Below are 23,381 nucleotides of genomic sequence, written 5' to 3' on the forward strand. Positions count from 1 at the left end.
ACCCTTTGTATGAAGTGTTTCCTAACTTCTCTCCTGAATTCCCTGGGTCTGATTTTAAGTTTTAAACTTGTAGTGGAAGATGTTTTGCTCTGTCTACCCTTTCACTTTCTTGCAAAACCCTAAAAATGTCAATCCAACGACCCTTTAATGTAAAAACAAAAAAACTGCGGATGCTGGAAATCCAAAACAAAAACAGAATTACCTGGAAAAACTCAGCAGGTCTGGCAGCATCGGCGGAGAAGAAAAGAGTTGACGTTTCGAGTCCTCATGACCCTTCGACAGAACTTGAGTTCGAGTCCAGGAAAGAGCTGAAATATAAGCTGGTTTAAGGTGTGTGTGTGGGGGGGCGGAGAGATAGAGAGACAGAGAGGTGGAGGGGGTTGGTGTGGTTGTAGGGACAAACAAGCAGTGATAGAAGCAGATCATCAAAAGATGTCAACGACAATAGTACAATAGAACACATAGGTGTTAAAGTTAAAGTTGGTGATATTATCTAAACGAATGTGCTAATTAAGAATGGATGGTAGGGCACTCAAAGTATAGCTCTAGTGGGTTTTTTTTAATAATGGAAATAGGTGGGAAAAGGAAAATCTTTATAATTTATTGGAAAAAAAAAGAAGGGGGAAACAGAAAGGGGGTGGGGATGGGGGAGGGAGCTCACGACCTAAAGTTGTTGAATTCAATATTCAGTCCGGAAGGCTGTAAAGTCCCTAGTCGGAAGATGAGGTGTTGTTCCTCCAGTTTGCGTTGGGCTTCACTGGAACAATGCAGCAAGCCAAGGACAGACATGTGGGCAAGAGAGCAGGGTGGAGTGTTAAAATGGCAAGCGACAGGGAGGTTTGGGTCATTCTTGCGGACAGACCGCAGGTGTTCTGCAAAGTGGTCGCCCAGCTTACGTTTAATGTTCTATATTCCAATATACACTAGTTTATGCCGTCTTGTAATCTGACCCTTGGAGCTAATATTTTGGTGAATCTGTGCTGCACTTCTTCCAAGGCCAGTACATGAAAGGCTTAACATATGAGGAATGTTTGAGGACTCTGGGTCTATACTCGATGGAGTTTAGAAGGATGAGGGGGGATCTGATTGAAACTTACAGAATACTGAAAGGCCTGGATAGAGTGGACGTGGGGAAGATGTTTCCATTAGTAGGAGAGTCTAGGACCCGAGGGCACAGCCTCAGAGTAAAGGGAAGACCTTTTAGAACAGAAATGAAGAGAAACTTCTTTAGCCAGAGAGCGGTGAATCTATGGAATTCATTGCCACAGAAGGCTGTGGAGGCCAGGTCGTTGAGTGTATTTAAGACTGAGATAGATAGGTTCTTGATTGGTAAGGGGATCAAAGGTTACGGGGAGAAGGCAGGAGAATGGGGTTGAGAAACTTATCAGCCATGATTGAATGGCGGAGCAGACTTGATGGGCCGAATGGCCTAATTTCTGCTCCTATGTCTTATGGTCTTATGTTACATATCATTTCTGAGATTATGCAGAACTCCATGTGGCCTAACCAATGCTTTTTTATAGATGTAGCAAAACATCTTTTTGTTAGTATTCTATCCCCCTAGTTATAAAGGCTGCCATTCTGTTAGCCTTTTTGGATTCTTTTATGCTTGGCTACGATATTTTAGTGGTCTGGGCCCCTAAATCCCTTTGGACCTCCATTGTTCCCAGTTGGTTATCACTGCTTGAAGTAACAGTTGTTTTTCTGAGAACTGTGAAGGGTGCAGGAGTGGCAAGAGTTTAGGCACTTATGTTGAATTGCTGGGAGTGCCAATTCAAAACTTGAGTTGATGCTTCCTATTACAAAAAGAGCCACTTGCTGGTTGTGGGAGCTGGATTTTGAGCAGGTTGCCCCTGGCCTGCAGATTTTGAAATTCTCCGCTCTGGGAAGTGAAAGTTTTTTTTTAGAAAAAAATGCTTTTGTGCATCATTATTTCTTTTTGACAAGGGAAGTTGTATTTTACTTTCTTGCTGTATTATTGTTTCCATTTTGAGGTATTTTGAAATGTACTGTATGGAGGCCGCCATCGTGGTTAATGGAAATTGGGGGATAATCAAGAATTTTGGCCCTTCATAATGGTACCGCGATACAATAAATTGTAAAACAGAGGAGGCCATTCAATACATTGAGTCTGTGCTAGTTCTTTCAAAGAGCAATCCGGTTACTTCCATTCGTCCACTCTTTCCCTCTATCCCACCAATTCCTTTCTCCCTCAAGTACTTATCGAATTCCTTTTCAAAGGCTACTTTTGAATCTGTATTAACTAGCTTATCAAGCAGTGCATTCCAAATCCTAATCACTTGTCACAGAAAAAAACTTTTACCTCGTGTTGACTTTGGCTCTTTAGCCAGCTGCCTTAAATTTGTGAACTCTTCAGACATTGGAAGCAGTTTCTCTTTGTTTACTCAATCTAAACAGTTCATGATTTTAAATCCTATCTCTTTCAAATCCTGTCTTAGTTTTCTCTGTTCCAAGGAGAACAACCCTGGCTCTTCTAGTCTACCCACATAAATATGGCTGGAAGCATTCTCATAAATCTCTTCTGTGCCATATCTAAAGCCTTAATGTCCTTCCTAACATGTGCCCAGAATTGGACACACAGACTTGCATTTATACAGGGCTTTCACAATGCGAGGACATCCCAAAGCACTTTACAGCTGATGAGGTACTTGGTAAAATGTAGTTACCGTTGTAATTAAGAAACACATAAGCGGCAATGAGACACTGGCCGAACCACCTGGTTATAGAGGCGTTGGATGAGGAATATATATTGGTCAGGACACTGGGGAAAGACTCCCCTGATGTTGTTCAAATGATGCTGTGGAACCTTTTAATCCCACAGTGCTGGACTGAAGTGTCAGCCTAGATTTTGTTCCCAAGCCTCCTTGTAGTGGGAATTGAATCTTCAACCTTTCTGACTCTGAGAAGAGTATACTACCACTGAGCCACAGCTGACACTATAGGCATGGGAATGAAACCAGTAATACAAGTAACGTCGACAGGCAGTATACAGAGGCAAGAAACTTGATCCCACAAAAATTCTGTTGAAAACTCAGGAGCGATGACAACTGGAGTGTGAGCACTATAATACCTTCAATGTTGACCTTGACTGACCTTGTGTTCTTTTCATACAAAATCTGAATTGCAGGAGGTTATCGACTTGATAAATAACAATCAGGTGCTTGTCATAAGCGGAGAAACCGGATGTGGGAAAACCACGCAAGTGACCCAGTTCGTTCTGGATGACTACATTGAGAATGGAAAGGGTTCTTTGTGCAGGGTTGTATGTACCCAGCCCCGTCGGATCAGCGCAATTTCTGTAAGTCTCAGCGTTAATTTTTTTTTGCCTCAAGTACCTGCTTTGCCTCCGGCGTTCAAACTGCACCCCATGAGCTGCTTACGCGACTTGGTTATTTGCTCTGCGCCGATGCAATAACCAAACTTTCTAGTTTGTGTGCCACTGGGCAACTGTATAGTCAAGCAGCACAGAGCAAATGTTGGCACTGTGAGCAAGTTCAATAGGAATATGAACAGAAATACAAACAACAGCTTTCAGTTTAGAAATTAACTTTTAAAATGGCAGTACAATTCATGTATTTAGAAAAAAAAGGAGCTCCAGGCAAGCAAGGTGATACAGATTTTTGATGGACTATTCCAGTATAATGAGTATAAGTAATGACGCATTTTTTAAAAGGGATTTTCTAAGGACTGGAAACTTCCTCTTCTAAACTGAAGAAATCCTTCAATTTTATGTTTTTGTGTACTTTGTAATTATTTGTTTGGGCACCATGATATTCATCAAAGGATGACAGGCAAAAATGTTTACATCCCTGAATTATGGGCTTGAGCAGTGAGAAAATGACAGTCATTGTTTCTGGGTGAAAGAAACATTAGCTTTGAAATCTCTTTTGCGACTAATTGAACCATTCTGTGATCACATCACCTCTTTTACAAGTGAGGTCTGGCCTCTTTAGTGTATTTATACTCTGACATAAGCCATGATCCTCCCAGGGAGTTGAATCTGGACCCAATTTAAGTGGCAGCAGGAAGGCAATGTGTTCTATTATAATACCAAGTCACCCTGCAAAGCTCTTTTCCCAGCAGATAATACGCGAATATTACTGGGATTTAGAGGGTTAAATTTTGAGGACACATTGTATAAACTTGACTTGTATGCTCTTGACTTTTTGAGAAGTGATCACAGAATTGTTATGGCGCAGAGAAGGCACCGTCATATCTGCAATTGTTTGCCAAATGAGCAACTCGCCTAATACCATTTTCCTGCTGCCTTTCTTTAACTGTGAACATTCTTCCTTTTCAGGTACAACCTAACTCCCTTTTGATTGCTTCATTTGAACCTGCCTCCATCACACAGTCGGGCAGTGCATTCCAAACCTGAACCACTCGCTGAGTAAAAAAAGCTTTTCCTCTCATCATTTTGCTTCTCTTACTAATTTCTTTAAACCTGTGCCCTCTCATTCTCGACCTTTTCACAAGTGGGAACAGTTTCTCACTATCTACTCTGTCCACACCCCTATCAAATCTCCTCTCAACCTCCTTTTTCCTAAGGAAACAGTCTTAACTTCCCCAACTGTCTTCACAACTAAAGCTCCTCCTCCTTGGAACAATTTTCATGAATCTTTTCTGCTCGCTCTCTAATGCCTTCTCGACCTTTCTAAAGTACGGTGCCTGGAACTGGGCGTAATACTGTAGCTGAGGTTGAACTAATGACTTACACAAGTTCGACATAACCTCCTTGCTCTTGTACTCTGTTCCCCAATAATAAAGCCCAGGATATTGTATGCTTTATTAACAGGTCTCTTAACCTGCCCTGCCAGCTTGAATGATTTATGCACATATACACAACAGGTACCCCTGCTCCTGCATCCCCTTTAGAGTTGTGCCCTTTATCTTATATTGTCTCTCCATATTCTTCCTACCAAAATGTGAATCACCTCACACTTCTTTGCATTGAACTTCATCTGCCACCTGTCAGCCTATTGGACCAACTTGCCTGTGTCCCTTTGAAGTTCTACACTGTCCTCCTCAAAGCTCACAATGCTTCCAAGTTTTGTATCATCTGCAAACTTTGAAATTGTTCCCTGTACACCAAGGTCTAGGTCATTAAATATATATCAGGAAAAGTGAGGGCCCCAACACTGACCCCTGGGCTGCTCCACTACAAACTTCCTCCAGCCCGAAAGATACCCATTAATCGCGAAGGTTTCCCGTCACTCAGCTAATTCCGTATCCATGTTTCAACTTTCCATTTCATTCCATGAGCTGTAACTTTCCCTTCAAGTTTGTTGTGTGGCACTGTATCAAATGCCTTTTGGAAGTCCATGAACACCACATAGCAGCATTGTCCTCATCAACCCTCTCTGTTACCACTCCAAAAAACTCCAGATTTCCCTTGAGAAATTCACGCTGGCTTTCCTTAATTAACCCGCATATGTGCACATGACTATTAATTTTGTTCCAAATTATTGTTCCTAGAAATTTCCCCACTACCAAAGTTGAACTGACTGACCTCTGGTTAGGCTTATCTTAACACCCTTTTTGAACAAGTGTATAACGTTTGAAATTCTCCGGTCCTCTGGGAGCACCCCTGAGCCTAAGGAAGCCTGAAAAATTATGGCCATTGCCTCTGAAATTTCTACTCTTGCTTCTCTCAGGCCCCTTGATCTGATTCAGATTTAAAATATTTAAAAGATTCAATAGTGTAGATGCAGAGTAATGACTAGGGAATCAAGCACATAGGGACATAATCTTAAAATGACAGCCAAGCCATTTAGGAGTAAACAAAAACAAAAATACCTGGAAAGCTCAGCAGGTCTGACACCATCTGCGGAGGGGAATACGGCTAACGTTTTGAGTCCATATGACTCTTCACCAGTTCCATTTAGGAGTAAAATTGGGAAGTATTTCTTCACCCAGTGGGTAGTGGAAATCTGGAACTCTTTCTCCCCAACCCCCCCAAAATGCAGTGGACACAGTTGGAGCTTTCAAGACTGAAATCAATGGATTTTTGTTGGTAACGAAGGAAAGGCTGCAAGGTTAGGGCTAAATGGCCTACTCCAGTTCCTGTGTATTAATGTTGTTTGTTTTTGCACCTTCAGATAGCTGAGAGGGTAGCAGCAGAAAGAGCAGAAGCCTGTGGAGATGGAAACAGTACTGGCTACCAGATCAGGTTACAGAGGTTAGTACCGACTGCTTCATAACTCATCAGGGAGTTGGAATAAGTAATGAACAGTGCTTGTGTAATTTTCCAGCCATGCCAGAGGTCATCTTAGTTACCAAATGCCGTACTTGAAAACATTCATGTGCCAGCCAGTGATATATGAATGCCCGATGATTTGAGTTTGCCTGTTGGTCAAATTCACATAGTTCCATTGTTTTGGGATTAGAACAGTATCATAAACAGGCAAAACTGAACATGTAACAACGCAAGCACTGCAGATGGGATGGGTTCTACTCCTCCAGTCACCATTGTTATCTCTCCTGCTTCATTGGTGATAGGATTTGTACACCAATTAAATGGCCCATAAAAGGGAAGAACTGCTTGTATTGATTCTGCACTCCAGTACTATACCTCCTGTGGGAAGATCACAGACTGGAATTCTACACAGAGAGAATGAGCTTGCATTGATATTGCATCTTTCATGACGTCAGGATGTCCCAAATTGCTTTACAGATAATTAAGTACTTTTTTAAGCGGAGTCAATGTTGTTTTGTAGGAAATGTAGCACCCACTTTGCTCACAACAAATTCCCACAAACAACAATGTCATAATGACCAGATAATCTGTCTTATTGATGTCAGCTGAGGGACAAGTATTGGTCAGGGCACTGGGGATAACAGGAATCAGAAAGATGATTCTCTGACTGGAAATAATTGCAGCTCAACCTTGCATCCAGTGTCATTTCAATTATAGAAATTATTATTGGATTCTGAGCACAGCCTCCTCTTTTGGCTGTCCTGCTTCCTGTGCAGCGATATCACCTTTCATTGATTAAAATAAAAAGCCAAATATAGTTTTATTAATCTCCTTTTGAGCTGTCAGTGAGACGTTCTCAATTCAGTTGTATAAACTAGTTAAAAATACTTGTTGTGCTCACATTGATAGCTGATTGTCTTTTGCGCCTTTTTTTAATTGGATTTGACCAATATTATACCAGCTCATTTTCCAATATTATACCAGCTCATTTTAAGAGGGAGCTATGTTTCATCAGCTCCTTCAGTCTCTGTGTCAGCCATGGCTCAGTTGGTAGCACTTCCTCCACTGAGGAGGCTGTCGGTTCAAGTCTCATGTCAAAGACTTGAGCACAGAGTCCAAGCTGACATTCCAGTACAGTACTGAGGGAGTGCTGCACTGTTGGAGCTGCTGTCTTTCGGATGAGAAGTCAAATTGAGGCCCCATTTGCTCTCCCAGGTGGACATAAAAGATCCATTGGCACTATTTCGAAGATGAGCATGGGAGCTCTTCCCAGTGCTGTCCGCATTCATTCGTGTGAGTAATTCTGCAGTCACTCAGGACACGAGCCCATTAATCTTTGCTCTTTTTAATTTTTTTCTCTCTAACCCTCCTAGACTCTCTTCTATTGTCATGCCTCCTTTCACTTCTGCACTCTCGGGTACTCTGCCCTCCCAATTCCTGACCCCAAACATTCCATGCTCCCCAAAACTGCAACAGACTTGTTGGCCTTGTGTTTGTTAGCTGTGCTGTGGGCACATATATCTACATATGCAACCAAAAATTTCAACTGCTAGTTGTCCAATCATGTTAACCTGGTGTGATTGACTTGGTGTTGTTCTATATTAAAGGTGCTTTAAAAATTGTTGCAGCAAATGTAGCAGCCAATTTACACACAGCATTGTCCCACAAGCAGCAATGCGTTAATGACTAGATAATCTGTTCTCAACTTCATATGGTTGAAGGATAAATATTAGCCACGACTCCCCTCCTGCTTTTCGAAATAGCTCCATGGAATCTTTTATGTACATTTGAGAGGGCAGGTGGGGCCTGGGCTTAACACCTCATCTGAAAGACTGTCAGTGCAGGGCTTACTTAGTATTGTGCTGAAGCATCAGTCTGGATTTTGTTGTCAAGTATTGGGAGTGGGACTTCAATCCACAAGCTTTTGATGTAGAGACGAGAGTGCTACCCACTGAGCTGTGGCTGATCATTAACTGCACAAATCAGTGAGTTTCATATTTAATGTTTGAAAGTTCAGACAGGGATGTCTGATTTCTAGAAATATTAAAATAATGCACAGTAAATTTATCAAGTATCTAGGAGACTCTGCGTATCACTTTTTCAAGTTTAGACTTCTAATAATATAGGTGTTGTATAGAGGCTAAAACCTGATGCATTATCTCTCCGTCACTTTTTCTTTCCACAGCAGTGGTTGGACCACATCATCTTTTCCAACTCCTCAGCTCTGTCATCCAATCCCTTATGCAGTTCCTCTCCAACTAATTTGAACACAGCCAGCACACTTCCATCCAAGGCTTTTCTTTCTGACATCCACACCATCACCTCTAGAGTCTTCCAAGAATCTAGCTCTTAGCATGCTGCTCCTCAGCAACTTCATCTGCAAGCTTGGGGTTACATTCCATATGTAATTTGAATCCTGTTCTACCTCTCCACCACTTTTCTTGACCCTCAATCACCCCTATACTTCTACAGGTCAACATTCCTCTGAGCACTCTACGTTTCTCCAACTCTGGTGTCTTGTCTGCTATCTCCGCCATTCCCTTCACTCCATTATTGCTTGCAGGCCTTCATCTGTCTGGGCCCTAAGCTCTGGTATTTCCTCCCTAAACCTCTATGCCAGTCCATTTCTCTCCTCCCTTAAGAAGCTCCTTAAAACCTACTGCAGTGACCTAGCTTGTTTTAATGTTGTCTCCTTTAGCTTGTGGTCAATTTTCATCGAATTACATCCTGTCAAGTGCCTTGGAATGTTTTGCTATGTTAAAGGTGCTATATGTTGGTGTTCCTCGCATACTCCCATCTGTGAAGGTTCTTGAGCCTTTTTTAGAAATGTTAAAAGTAGCACATTCAAGACCCATTCTGGGACTTGTTGATCATGGAAGGTATGTTCATAATGTGGCCAGTTTGATTATCAACCTGTAAATCCTTCCAATATGCGTATGGCAGGTGGTAAGAGCGGGAGCATCTCCTGATTGGCCAGAATCTGCAAAAGGCAATAGCAAACCACTGTAGTACCATGTCTAGCATGACCATGGACCAACACATGGAAGTCCATTGCTGCCAATGCCCTCTTAGGCCTGGTAGTTGCTGTTGCGTGCCCAGTTCTGAACAATTCAACCTAGAATGAGCACCTGAGGGAAAATATTTTGCTGCTATTCTGTTTATTTTTAAACACTTCTGTCTTGCTTCACAGTCGCTTGCCACGGAAGCAAGGCTCCATTTTGTACTGCACTACAGGAATCATTCTCCAGTGGCTTCAGTCAGACGCGTAAGTATACAACTAATAAATATTATTATAGTTAATTTTATACATGACAAACTCTTAATTGATTACTTGCCAATTCCAAGAATCATCTGCTTGCGTGCTCAAATTCCAATTTATTTGCCAAAATAGTACACCTGACACAGTCTTAATAACATTTAAAAATCTCTCTTTCCACAGCCTTCTGTCCACCGTCAGCCACCTTGTTTTGGATGAAGTTCACGAGAGGAGTTTGCAATCTGATGTCCTGATGACGATTGTGAAGGACGTTCTGCCCTTCAGGTCGGACCTAAAAGTGATATTGATGAGCGCAACTCTAAACGCCGACAAGTTTTCGGAATATTTTGGTGAGTAGAAGAGACAAATTCTAATGGAATCTTCAGTGAGTTCAGACTGTTGGTTTCTTAAAATTAAGTCATAGAATTATAAAGCACGGAAAGAAGCCTGTGCCAGCTCTTCAAAAGCTACCCAATTAGTCTCAATCCTCTACTTTTTCCCAGAGCCCTGAAAATTTCTCCCTTTGTCTGTTTCTTCTCAATCCTCCTCTTCTTTGTTGCCATGTGCTTAACTTTTGTGCTGATGTTTTACTTTGTAACTAGGGTGTCTGACTTTAGTGCATAACCAGTGAACCTTAATAAACCTTCACCAAACAGAGCATTTTGCAATCTATCTTTACTTTGGTTACATAGACAAAACCCCACAGGAGTAAACATGGTTAACTCTTAGCTCTCCTTTGAAGTGGCCTAGCCACTCAGTTGTGTCTTCCCCCATCTGTCCATTGCTACCTGCTTGGAGCAATTAGGCATGGATAATAAATCCCAAACAAAAACAGAATTACCTGGAAAAACTCAGCAGGTCTGGCAGCATCGGCGGAGAAGAAAAGAGTTGAGGTTTCGAGTCCTCATAAATCCCAGCCTTGCCAGCAATTTCCATATTCTCAATGAATGAACAGTAAAAGCAACAAAGGTATAGAAATAAGCACATCTTCAGAATCTCTGACTGTGTTTTCACAACATCAGCAAATGCTTTCCAATGGTTCATCAGTCTGTGTCTGATGTCAAACTTAAACTTGCGAACAATAGGTTCACCCTGTCAGTTTCTTTCCTGAAATTGTGATGAAGAGAAGAAGGCCAAGAGGAGATTTGATAGCGATGTTCAAAATCATGAGGGCCTGGACAGAGTAGATAGGGAAAAACTGTTCCCGCTCGTAAGAGGATAAAGAACGATAGGGCACAGTTTTAAAGTGATTTGCAAAAGAAGCAAGTATGACGTGAGGAACATCTTTTTCACACAACGAGTGGTTCGGGTCTGGAATGCGCTGCCTGGAAGTATGGTGTAGGCAGGTTCGATTGAAGCATTCAAGAGGGCATTAGGTGACTATTTGAATAGAAACAATGTCCAGGAGTACGGGGAAAAGGCAGGGCAATGGCACTAGGTCATAATGCTCATTTGGAGAGCTGGTGCAGACCAGATGGGTCGAATGGTCACCTCCTGTGCCATTAAAATTCTGTGACTCTGTATCCAAGAAGGAAAACCTTTGGTTGTTTTAATTGTGCAAGACCATCTCTTGTGATTCTGGCTCCCTGGACTCGCTAAAGCTGCTGGTAGGAAAGATGGGACTGTTTTTGGTGGAATTGCGATCTCACTAGTGGGGACTTCCTGGTTGCCGACCTTGCAGATTGCAAGACCTCCAGGCTCAGGAGCCAGCATCATTAGTATGAGCTTCACTGCACGTAAATGCGGCGACCAACGTTTAACAGTTGTCTTTTGGTGTGCCATTGGAATAAGAGCGGCAAAGTTAATCCTCTGAACTTCAGGAACAGCTTATAGAATCTGACCTTAAAAAAAAAAGGCACTTTAAAGCAGCTTTAAATCCCTCACCCAGCAAGTGATTGTGCAAATAGTAGTGGAGTCTCTCTGCTTTTTGACCAAGTCAGTCAGAAGACTAGTAGATGTGTGTGAAAATCTAATGTACTAACACTCATCAGTGTGGTAACATTGCAGAATGAGTGCAATTGGTAGAATCTTGCAATTCCAAACTAGGGTGTGGCCAGTTTTGTGGGCAGGGACTGCTTCGAGTGAAGACTTTTGAACTGGTGAAAAAGATCGTGAATATTCCAACGTGATGTGGTTATAGCTGCAACTTGTGACTGAAATTCCACAGTCCTTAACGCAATTTCATTTGATTCCCAGATTACACGGGTGTCTGGGTGGAAATCATGCAGAAACTTTGGGTCAGTGACTATAGTGCTATACTCCAGGTTTACACTTGTGAATAATATTGGATCCAGATAGCTTTTGTGACAAATAATTACTGGAGTTGAAATATATTTGTATCCACTGTTCAGAAATGTTATGCTTTCCTCCATTTTCTTATAGGCAGCTGCCCCATGTTGCATATTCCAGGATTTACATATCCAGTGAAAGAATACATTTTGGAAGATGTAATTGAGTTGCTCCAGTAAGTTAAATTGTTAATTATTTGAATGGGTTTTCTCTTTCGTTATTACTATAAAATGTACACAGTGTTCTGTTCCGCCTGCTAAGTTTAGATATTAAGGAATTCTTAACAATGCACTTAGAAAAGCATCATATGATTAGACCATAAGATGTAGGAGCAGGAGTAATCAATTTGGACCATTGAGCCTGCTCTGCCATTCAATGAGATCATGGCTGATCTGATAATCCTCAACTTCACTTTCCTGCCTTCTCCCCATAACCCTTGATTCCCTTACTGATTAAAACCCTGTCTATCTCAGCCTTGAATATACTTAACGACCCAGTCCTCTGTGGTAAAGAATTCCACAGGTTCACTATCCTCTGAGAGAAGAAATTCCTCCTCATCACTGTCTTAGATGGGCGACCCCTCACTCTGAGAGTATGCCCTTTGGTTCTAGACTCACCCACAAGGGGAAGCAACCTCTCAGCATCTACCCTGTCAAGCCCTCTAAAAATCTTATGTTTCAAGAAGGTGGTATCTCATTCTTCTAAACTCCAACGAGTACAGACCCAACCTACTCAGCCTCTCCTCATAAGAAAATCCTTCTATACCCGGGATCAACCTAGTGAACCTTCTTTGGATTGCCTCTGATGCCAGTATATCTTTCCTTCGATAAAGGGACCAAAACTGTTCACAGTATTCTAAGTGTGGTCTAACTAGTGCTTTGTATAGGTTTAGCAAGACTTCCCTATTTTTATACTTCATTCCCTTTGAAATAAAGGCCAACATTCCATTTGCCTTACCTATTACCTGCTGAACTTGTACTCTACCTTTTTGGGATTCATGCACGAGGACCCCCAAATCCCTCTGTGCTGCAGCTTGCTTCAGCCTTTCTCAATTTAAGTAATATTCAGCTCCTTTAGTCTTCCTGCCAAAGTGCATAACCTCACATTTTCCCCCCATTATATTCCATCTGCCACGTTTTTGCCCACTCACTTAACCTGTCTATATCCTGCTGTAGACTCCTTGTGTCATTCTCACCACTTGCCTTCCCAACTATTTTTGTGTCATCCACAAACTTGGCGATAGTACATTCATTGCCCTCATCCAAGTCAGTAATATATATTGTAAGTAATTGTGGCCCCAGCACTGATCCCTGTGGCACTCCACTAGTTACAGCTTGCCACACTGAAAATTCCCCCCACACCCCACCCCACCCCACCTCACCTCCGTATCCCAATTTCTGTTTTCTATTAGTTAGCCAGTCCTCTATTCATAGGTTAGAACAAGTCAACATGATTTTACTAAAGAGAAATCCGGCTTGACAAATTTATTAGTGTTTTGAGGATGTAACTAGTAGGGTAGATAAAGGGCAACCAGTAGATGTAGTATACCTGGCATTCTAAAATACATTTGATAAGGTACCACAGAATAACTTAATAGGCAAAATAAAGGCTAATTGGGGGTTATACATTTGCATGGATAAAGGATTGGTTAAAGGACAGGAAGCAGAGAGTGGGCATAAACGAAGCATTTTCAAATTCGCAGACAGTGAATCGTGGAGTGCCGCAAGGATCAGTGCTGGGGTTTCAGCTATTTACAATCTATATTGCTAACTTAGATGAAGAGACAGGGAGTAATGTATCTCAGTTACATATTAAGTGGAAACATAGCTGTTGGGAGGACACAGAGAAGCTGCAACGAGGTATAGACAGGTTAAGTGAGTGGGCAACAAGATGGCGGATGGAGTATCATGTAGGGAAATGAAAGGTTATTCACTTTGGTTCTAAGAATAGAAAAGCAGGATATTTTTTAAAAGGTGTGAAACTTGTAAGTGCTGATGTTCAAAGGAACTTGGGCGTGCTTGTACAAGGAACTGAGCAAGTACAGCAAACAATTAGGAAGGGCAAAAGGCATGTTGGCCGTTATTGCAAAAGGGTTGGAGATTAGGAATAAAGAAGCCCTTCTACAATTGTACAGGGTTTTGGTGAGACCACATTGGAGTACTCTGTGCAATTTTGGTCTCCCCGTTTAAGTAAAGATATATTTCCATTGGAAGCGGTACAGCGAAGGTTCACTAAATTGGTCCCAAGTATGAGGGGGTTGTCCTGTGATGAGGGGCTCAGTAAATTGGCCTATATTTTCAAGTTTAGAAGAATGGGAGGCAAGTTCATTGAAACATACAAAATTCTGCAGGGTTTGATAGAGTGGACGCTGAGAGATTGTTTCTGCTGGTCAGGAAATCTAAAACATGGGAGCACAGTGCCAGGAGAAGGATTTGATTATTTAAGACTGAGATGAGGAGAAATGACTTCAGTCAAAGGGTTGTGAATGTTTGGAATTCTCTATACCAGAGGGTTGTGGAAGCTCCATCATTCAATATATTTACGGCTGAGATAGACAGATTTTTTGGTCTCTGTGAGAATCTAGGAATATTAGGAGTGGGCAGGAGAGTGCCCCATTTCCTCGTCTCCCTACTTCCCCTTCCCCTAATTCCTCTGCCCCTCAGCTTCCTCTGCCATCACCCCCCGAAGCAGTCCATGTCCAAATGCAGCAAGACCGGGACAATATCCTGCCCTGGGCTGAAAGTGGCAAGTAACATTTGTGCCACACAAGTGTCAGGCAATGACCATCTCCAAAAAGAGACAATTAACCATCACCTCTCTAAGTTCAATGGCATTATCATCTCTGAATCCCCCATACCAACATCCTGGGGGTTACTATTGACCAGAAACTGAACTGGACTAGCCATATATATACTGTGGCTACAAGAGCAGGTCAAAGGTTAGGACCCCTGCAGCGAGTAGCTCACCTTCTGTCTTCCCAAACCCTGTTCACCATCTATAAGGCACAAGTCAGGAGTATGATGGAATACTCTCCACTTGCCTAGACGAGTGCAGCTCCAACAACACCCAAGAAGCTTGATGTCATCCAGGACAAAGCAGCCCACTTGATTGGCACCCCATCCACAAACATTCACTCCCTCCATCTCCGACGAATGTGGCTGTAGTCTGTATCAGCTACAAGATGCACTGCAGAAACTCACCAAGGCTCCTTAGACAGCACGTTCAAACCCATGACCACTACCATCTAGAAGGGCAAGGGCAGCAGTTGCATGGGAATACCACCACCTGGAAATTCCCCTTCAAGGCACTCCCCATCCTGACTATATCTCTGTTCCTTCACTGTTGCTGGGTCAAAATCCTCGAACTCCCTCCCTAACAGCACTGTGGGTGTACCTACACCGCATGGACTGCAGTGATTCAAGAAGGCAGCTCACCACCACCTTCTCAAGTGCAGTTAGGAATGGTCAATAAATGCTGGCTAGGCCAGCGATGTCCACATCTTGTAAAAAATGAGTATTGAATGTTGGTAGGATGTGAAAATTGATACTCAACCTTTTTGGTCATGTTATGAAGCACCATCTTCATACAGGTCATTGACAGTATCTCCATATCTTTTCCTTTAATGATTATTTGCATTTTAAATCAGATATCACCCACAAAACCAAGAAGTTCGGAGACCATCTTCAAAGAGAAGGTTCATGCAAGGTTGCATGTTTCGACCCGAGAAAGAGCAAGTGGAGGAAGAATACCAACTGCAGTGGCCAGAATATATGAGAGAGTTGCAAGGAAGGTATGCAATAACAGTGGAGTCATTGGCCAAATTATTTATATTCCACACCAAGGTTCCATCCCAGGCCCCATTAAGAACTAAATTGTGAAAGTGCTACAACTGGAATAAGATGCTGTCCTTAGATATTTTCTTGGAGGTTCTGTTGACAGGGAGAAACTGATTTTAAGCTGATTTTATAACACTTTGTATAGAGGCTGAGCTCCTCACTGAGAGAGTTGGATTGCTTTCTTTTTCATTCATTCATGGGAAGTGGGTGTCACTGGCTAAGCCAGCATTTATTGCCCACCCCCAATTGCCCTTGCTCAAAAGGCATTTAATAGTCAACCACATAGCAGTGGGTGTCGAGTCACATGTAGACCAGACCAGGTAAGGATGGCAGATTTCTTTCCCTTAAGGACATTAGTGAATTAAATGGGTTTTTACAATTGACAAGTTTCAGGGTCACCATTAGACTTTTAATTCCAGATTTTTATTGAATTCACCTGCTTTGGCGGGATTTGAACCTGGGTCTCTGGAATAATAGTCCAGCAACAATACCACTATGCCATTGCTCCCCTGAAAATTGGGTGGGGATTGAAATTTCCATCAAGAATTGAGAGTCTGCTTCCAGAATGGCACTTAAGTTGCTTGCAGAAGAGTCCTACTTAAAATGTTATTATGAACATATTGGATGTCACTTTGCCAGTACCAAAACTCCCTTAATATGTCCTGGATGGATTTTGGTGCTTTCTGCCATCTCCTCCATGCCTTTTAGGATAGTCCCATAATTTTGGGACTTTTTAGCATGGATCCTGGTTGGATCTCAGCCTCAATTCCTTACTCCACCCCCCTCCCCAACCCACAAAGTAAAGTTGTACCAATGGGCAATCCAGCATCACACAACGTAGGACTTTACTGAAACTCCTCTGTGACCCTCTACTAGAAGAAAAACTGAAGAGGCCCAGGGTGACCAGTCCTTTATTTTAGGATGTCATGTTTCACTGATGGCCTGGCTTGGATCAGGAACTGTCCATGTACCAAGTTGTGGTTGTGCACTGATATCTTACCATTTTCTGGAGATCCACCCACGCACCAGTCTGCTGCATGACAGTGTTGCCCATGTCACCTTGTACATTTAGGACATTGCTTCAAAAAGAATATTTCATTAATGTGCCTTCTTCTGCCAGAGAGAAATAAACTTCACTCATCTCCTTTTTGGGTTTTGAGCCTTGTAGCCAAGTTTGAGCATCAGGAATGGCATTTAGGATTGGAAGGGTGCCTGGTGTCTGTGGTACTCGGAACCCCTTGTGTGGCTCACTGAAGTCTGCGGCTGGGAGAGCTGAGTAGCACACCTCCAAGAAAACTTTCAGAGGAACGAGTGGAAAAGTCCTCGGGAAGCATCGGAAACTGTAAAATATGCTATTGCACTACTTCCCCCCCCCACCCCCCCAGTGACTTTCTCCATGGATTAATATATGACTGCATCTGATGCTGTCTTGTGGTTTAGCCATCTGTTGATGATGTACAATGCTATGATGACATATGACCATAACAAATTCAACAGCTCAATCCCACAATTAATTGTTGCCTTTGACCACAGTTAGAATACTTTGTGGTTTTAGCTCACCCTATTATTGAGCGAAGAGTGTGGATTTACCAGGAGGGTGTCTGAGTTGGAAAACTGTAGTTCTCAGCAGAGAATTTGTATATTGGAACAATTTCCGTTGGAAGGGAAGAAGGCTACAAGATGTATTAGCAGTTAGTGTGTAGAATAAGATTGTATTTTGTGGTTGTGGAGTCAGTAATGAGGTGTGCGCGAGGAGGTCATTAATTTAAAATCGTCACTGACCAAACGGGATGGAGAGGTAAGGAAAAATTTCTTTACGTAGAGAGCGCGCTATTGGAGCAAGGAACGCTTTGCCACAGGGAGTGGTTGTGGCAAACACCATTGTATTTTTTAAAGCAAAATTGGATAAATTACAGGTCTGTGGGAAGAGAACGAGCAGGTGGATTATTTTGGATTTTCCTAACAAAGATGCCATTTTGAGGTGAATGGCCTCATTCTGTGCTATAAACTTTTATAGTTCTGCATATTTTTCACAGTTCTAATAGGCACACAATGAAAATTCACCCACCCGTTCACCATTCTGATTTACTGAAATTCTGCTGAGAATACTGAAAATTGATTTGGCTGTGATTTCTGTACATTCCCTCCTCTTAATGCTGCTCAATCGATTCACCAAACCTACAGGAAGACATTTGGTGCTCCAGTTTGATTTAATCTGTTAATCAGTGCATGATGTGAGAATATTGAAGTTATTGGTCGGTTATTTATGAAAAACATAAACCTTTGGCACAAATGGATTTCAGAAGCATGCTTAGATGAGCATGAGGTAACAGCCTCGAGCGCATACGAACATATGAACCAAGAGCAGGAGTAGGCCACTCAGCCCTTCAAGCCTGCTTCATGCCTTCATGCCTGATCTGATTGTAACCTCTCACCCAATAGCCTTTCATCCCTTTGTTAGTCAAGAATCTATCTAGTTCTCCTTAAATTATTCAAAAACCTCCACTGCTTTTGAGGAAGCAAGTTTCAAAGGTTTACGGCCCTCTGAGAAACAAAATTTCTCTGCATCTCTGTCTTAAATGAGCAACCCCTTATTTTTAACCCATGACCCCTAGTCCTAGATTCTCCCACAAGAGGAAACCTCCTCTCTACTCTACTCCACTCCATCTAGACCACTCAGGATCTTAAAGGTTTTGATCAAGTTACCTCTTACTCTTCTAAACTCCAGTGGTTACAAGCCTAACCTGTCCAACCTTTCCTCATAAGACAACGTGCCCATTCCTGACTTTAGTAAACTTTCTCTGAACTGCTTCTAACGCATTTACATCTTCCCTTAAATACGGAGACCAATACTGTACGCAATACTCCAGATGTGGTCTCACCAGTGCCCCGTACAACTGAAGCATAACCTCCCTACTTTGGTATTCATTTCCCCTCACAATAAACGTTAACATTCGATTAGCTTTCTTAATTAGTTGTTGTACCTGCATAGTAGCCTTTTGTGATTCGTGCAGTAGGACACCCAGGTCCCACTGAATCTCGGAGCTCTTCAATCTTTCATCATTTAGATAATAAGTATTTTTATTCTTGCCAAAATGGACAATTTCACATTTGCCCAGATTATGCTCCATTTGCCAGGCCTTTGCCCACTCACTTAACCTATCTATGTCACTTTGTAAAAGCAAAATACTGAGAATGATGGAAATCTGAAATAAAAACAGAAAATGCAGGTGAAACTCAGCACATCCGGCAGCATCTGTGGAAAGAGAAACAGAGTTAACGTTTCGAGTCCTTGTGACTCTTCAGAGCTAAAAGATGTAAAGGTGCTAAGTACCACTTCTCTGGTGATTGTCATTTTCCTGAGTTCCTTCCTACCTTTCATTTCCTGATTCATAGCTATTTCTGGGATGTTACTCATATCCTCTATAGTGAAAACCAATGCAAATTACCTGTTCAATTCATCTGCCATCTCCTTACCTTCCATTATTAACTCCCAGACTCAATTTCTCCAGGACCAACGCTCAAGTTGTTAACTCTTTTCTTATTTAAATATCTATAAAAACTCTATCCGTTTTATATTTCCAGCTAGCTTTTTCTCATATCCTAAATTTTCCCTCCTTATTAATCTTTTTGTCATTCTTTGCTGTTCTTTACATCCTGTCCAATCATCTGACCTGCCACCCATCTTTGCACAATTAAATGCTTTTTCTTTAAGTTTGATACTGTCTTTAACTTTTTTAGTTAACCCCAGATGGTGAGTTTTTCCCTTGGAATTTTTCTTCCTCATTGGAATGTATATATCTGTGTATCCTGAAATATCCCCTTAAAAGTTCTGCTGCTGCATCTCTCTGGACCTATCCCTTAACCTCATTTGCCAATTCGCTCTAGATAGCATCATGGGATACATCCATTAGAGATGTAACACTTTCACACTTATTTTCTTGGAATGCCAGTTTGGTTCGTATTTGTGGCCCTGTACAGCTCTAGGTAATTACATATCTCATTCAGTAATATGACCTTGGGTAAGTGCATTCTTTCATGCCTGCATAATTGCCCTTTTTTTAAAATACTAGTCCTGGACCGACTCTTCTCTCCCTCAAACTGAATGTAAAATTTCAATTATATTGTGAACACTGCTACCTGGGGGTGCCGTCACTATGAGGTTATCAATTAATCCCATCTTGTTGCACAGGACCAGGTCTAATACAGCCTTGTTTAATTTCTATTAATGTTCCTCTTCCCTCATAGGTATTCCGACAGTACGATTGAAGCCTTGGAAATTCTGCACGATGATGATAAAATAGACCTTAATTTGATTGTAGCTCTCATAAGGCATATTGTTTTCCATGGGGAGGTAAGTTTTTTTTCTCAACTAACAAATTTATGAAATGCATTTTGAACTGTAACCTGTTCACGGGTTGAAAGCACACAATTGGATGTAGGTCAGCTTATACTATTGTGTCAGGACAACTATTGACTATTTCTCTTTCTCCAACTTCTGCCCAACTAAAGCACATTTTGGTATTATTTGACCCACTATCAGCAGTTGTAGTTTTGAATTTTCAGATCAGTCAAACCCCTAACTTTCACTCAAACATGTTGGTTAAATACTGAGAATGCACCATCTCTTTTTAATGGCGTGCACATGAGCTATTGTTTAAACGACATAATCCTGGGTTTTTATTCACTATTGTTTTGCCTCACGAGGTTCGCATTGAAATTCTAGAAGAGTTACATCCATTAGAGATATAACACTTTCATCCTTATTTTCTCGGAATGCTTGTTTGGTTCGTATTTGCAGTCCAGTACAGATCTAGGTGATTACATGCCTCATTCATTAATGTGACCTTGGGTAAGTGCATTGCAAGGCAAATACTTTGCTAAATGGTTCATGAAGTGTATATCATCAATTACTGAGCTAAAAATTTTCCCAGTCAATTCAAAAACATGTTCCAGCCAAGCAGTGCCTGACTCATTGGTTTATGTCAAACAGTTAACCATAACACTATATGTAAAACAAGATATAGCATGTGCGCTTGCGCACTCTCTCTCTCTCTCTCTTTGTCTCTCCTACACACACGCAACAACTTCAGCTTCACTGAATCCTGCTATTCAGACTTGCCATCTAAAACTAAAGGTATAATTTGGTCTTTGAGGGAGACCATCAATTTAAGTTATAAATTGTTCACACCAATTCTTTGATATCACTGTGGCATCCTGTTGCGAATTAAAGATTGAGCATGTTAGATTATCTCCCTGTGGTGCATTCTCGTTCTTTGATTAAAACCTATCCTTTGTGTTATAATTGCTGCTTTCCTGTCCTCACTGCCTATTTCTCATTCAAATGAAGGGATTTGATACACTGAAAAAAAATCCTCATAAAATAGGCCCAGCTCACATCTGTTAAAAAGGACAAAATATTGATCTATGATCATAGTATGGATGCAGAGCAGAACCAGGAACGCCACTGCTTCTAGATGGTTTAAGTGTAGAGCTGTCATATCAAAGGTAGAGGAATTCATTTTGCTAGTCTTGGATATAACTTAATCGTTGCCATCTGACTTGGACTAGTCCTCAGTAGTTAATTTTCTGGTGTGTGATATTTGATTTGACCCATCTATTTTTCTCCTAGTTATAATTATAGTGCTTAGTGAGAATTGGAATTCAGTTTTTTAAAAATCCCAAGAGCCTGGAAATACAAAAGCAGCTGTCAGTAGAAGTGACCGTGAAGCTGACACATGGCCATTAAATCCCAACTAGTTCTTTAATGTCCTGCAACCTGAGCTGACCTGGGCCTGTAAATGACTCCACTCCCAGATCAATGTGACTGTCTCTTAACTTTCTTCTGAAGTGGCCTAGCAACCATTCAGTTGTCCAAGGGCAGCTGGGTATGGGCAGCAATTGCCAGCCTTGCCAGCGACATCTTTTCCCCAGGACTGAATTGAAAATAAGACTATTTTGGAGACCTGGAGCAAGCAGAATAGACCAGATAGCCATCTGCAGTTTAAAAATTCTATGATTTTATCAAAAACTGACACACAGGCGTTAATGGAAATGTATTCTGCGTGGAGTTAATTAAGTTCTAGCACCCAAGGTTGATTTTAATAATGTACATTTTCTTCTCTTTGTCCAAGGGTTATGAGAAAGTTGTCAACAGCTTGGTGGGGGTAAAGTACAGGGTTCAACAGTGTGATCGCACCTTCCTGAAATGATCTTTGCTGCAGTTATTTAAATGGATGGGCAACACTCCTCACCTCCAGCCTTTGCATTTCTGCACAATAATTAATACAACTATGTGTCAAAGCAGCTTTAAGACCCATCAATATCATTTGAGTGAGGGGTTAAACCGTTCAAGTATCCTATTAAAAATGTTGAACTGCAGCCATGATTGTATGTGGGCCTCCATGTGCACTTTCAAAAGAAACCAATTACAATTCAACACAATACGGTATGACAACAGAGCAAGATGGTTCCATTCTCTTTCCTATTATTTGTGTTGGAGCACCTATTTGCCGAAGTTGTGTAATCTTTCCTTAAGGGTGCCAAACGGACACAAGTCATTGTGGAGTGTGATGAGGGTCTGAAAGCTCAAAATGCTGGTGGTGTTTAACAAGCAATTAGAGACAGAACCAAATTGAATGTGGGGTTGGTTTGTTTTGTGTGGCCTTATTGATATTTTTGTTTGGAGAGGAATAGTGGAGAAGCTACGATCCAAGTTAAATCATTTTGGTCTATTTCGCCGCAAATTTTGGCCTCTTTAGCTTCCCAAGCGTGGTGGGTTTTGTTGTGGGTGTGGAACTGAGAATGGGAAATCTGATGATTCGATAGCAGCCACATGGCATTGGCATAGGGAGGGACCACGGGTTCTTGTTGAGATCTCACCATTTTGTTTTGCCTTTCTGTTGATTTCTTCTAAAAATTTTGCTGCTTTGCATATCTGTTTCCTGTGACTGAGAATGATCTCATGAGCCTCCATTGTGGCCATTTTGGAATGTGTAACAATAACTAACAAAGGTTGAATATAAATGGGGGTTAAATCATCTGTCATTTCTATAGAATGGCTAAATGTTTTTATTTCCCCTTTTTATTGTATTCAGTAAAAACCATGGACAGAGAGGCTACAATATTATCTTGTAACCACTGAGCATTTATTGATTGAATTACTGCTGTTTGGAAGCCAATGCTCTGAGATGTGAATATTTACCAGCGAGATGTTCGAGCTATTGATTTATTTGCTCTCTGCTGTGTACTGTTTTACTCTTGCTGCATTTCCAAGACTATTGCAGACCATAAAGTATGTTGATCGAGCAACCTTTTTGGCATCTGTTTTTATTTGCGACTAATCTAATAACATAGTCATCTGAATTGCTACTTACTTTTCAGGATGGTGCCATTTTAGTTTTCCTTCCTGGCTGGGACAATATTAGCACCTTGAATGACCTTCTAACTGCACAAACCATGTTCAAATCAGGTAACTGCATTGCAATTTCATTTTCTGACATGGGATAATTTTTAGGGTATGGTTCTACCCTAAATTATTTGTGCCAATGAAATGCCATTTTGGATGCATCTCCACAGGAAAAGAGTATTTAAGTCAACCGCTAGGCCCCCAGTCGACATCCCAAAGACAGACAGCATAAGATCCCCTTTTCAGGAGATGGTTCACATCATTCGGACTTCACATGAGCTGCACTGTAACTCCGACTCAGTGTGAGGCTCTATTTCAAAATTTCCATGAGGAAGGAAAGAGGGTTTCATTGGACCTCAAACCATAAATAATGTT

General features: G+C 41.5%; 1 protein-coding gene across 1 annotated transcript in view; it reads left to right on the forward strand.

Annotated features, from left to right (window-relative positions):
- Positions 1-23,381, forward strand: part of dhx36 (DEAH (Asp-Glu-Ala-His) box polypeptide 36) — a 146,268-nt gene that overhangs the window by 12,520 nt on the left and 110,367 nt on the right. Inside the window, exons 5-12 of the mRNA XM_041174160.1 lie at positions 3,149-3,319; positions 6,120-6,199; positions 9,408-9,482; positions 9,657-9,823; positions 11,856-11,937; positions 15,409-15,552; positions 19,847-19,952; positions 22,982-23,069. Of these exons, the coding sequence (XP_041030094.1) occupies positions 3,149-3,319; positions 6,120-6,199; positions 9,408-9,482; positions 9,657-9,823; positions 11,856-11,937; positions 15,409-15,552; positions 19,847-19,952; positions 22,982-23,069 (913 nt within the window). The remainder of the gene's footprint in view (positions 1-3,148; positions 3,320-6,119; positions 6,200-9,407; positions 9,483-9,656; positions 9,824-11,855; positions 11,938-15,408; positions 15,553-19,846; positions 19,953-22,981; positions 23,070-23,381) is intronic.

This window comes from Carcharodon carcharias, chromosome 2, assembly GCF_017639515.1.
Source record: "Carcharodon carcharias isolate sCarCar2 chromosome 2, sCarCar2.pri, whole genome shotgun sequence".
Classification (NCBI taxonomy): domain Eukaryota; kingdom Metazoa; phylum Chordata; class Chondrichthyes; order Lamniformes; family Lamnidae; genus Carcharodon; species Carcharodon carcharias.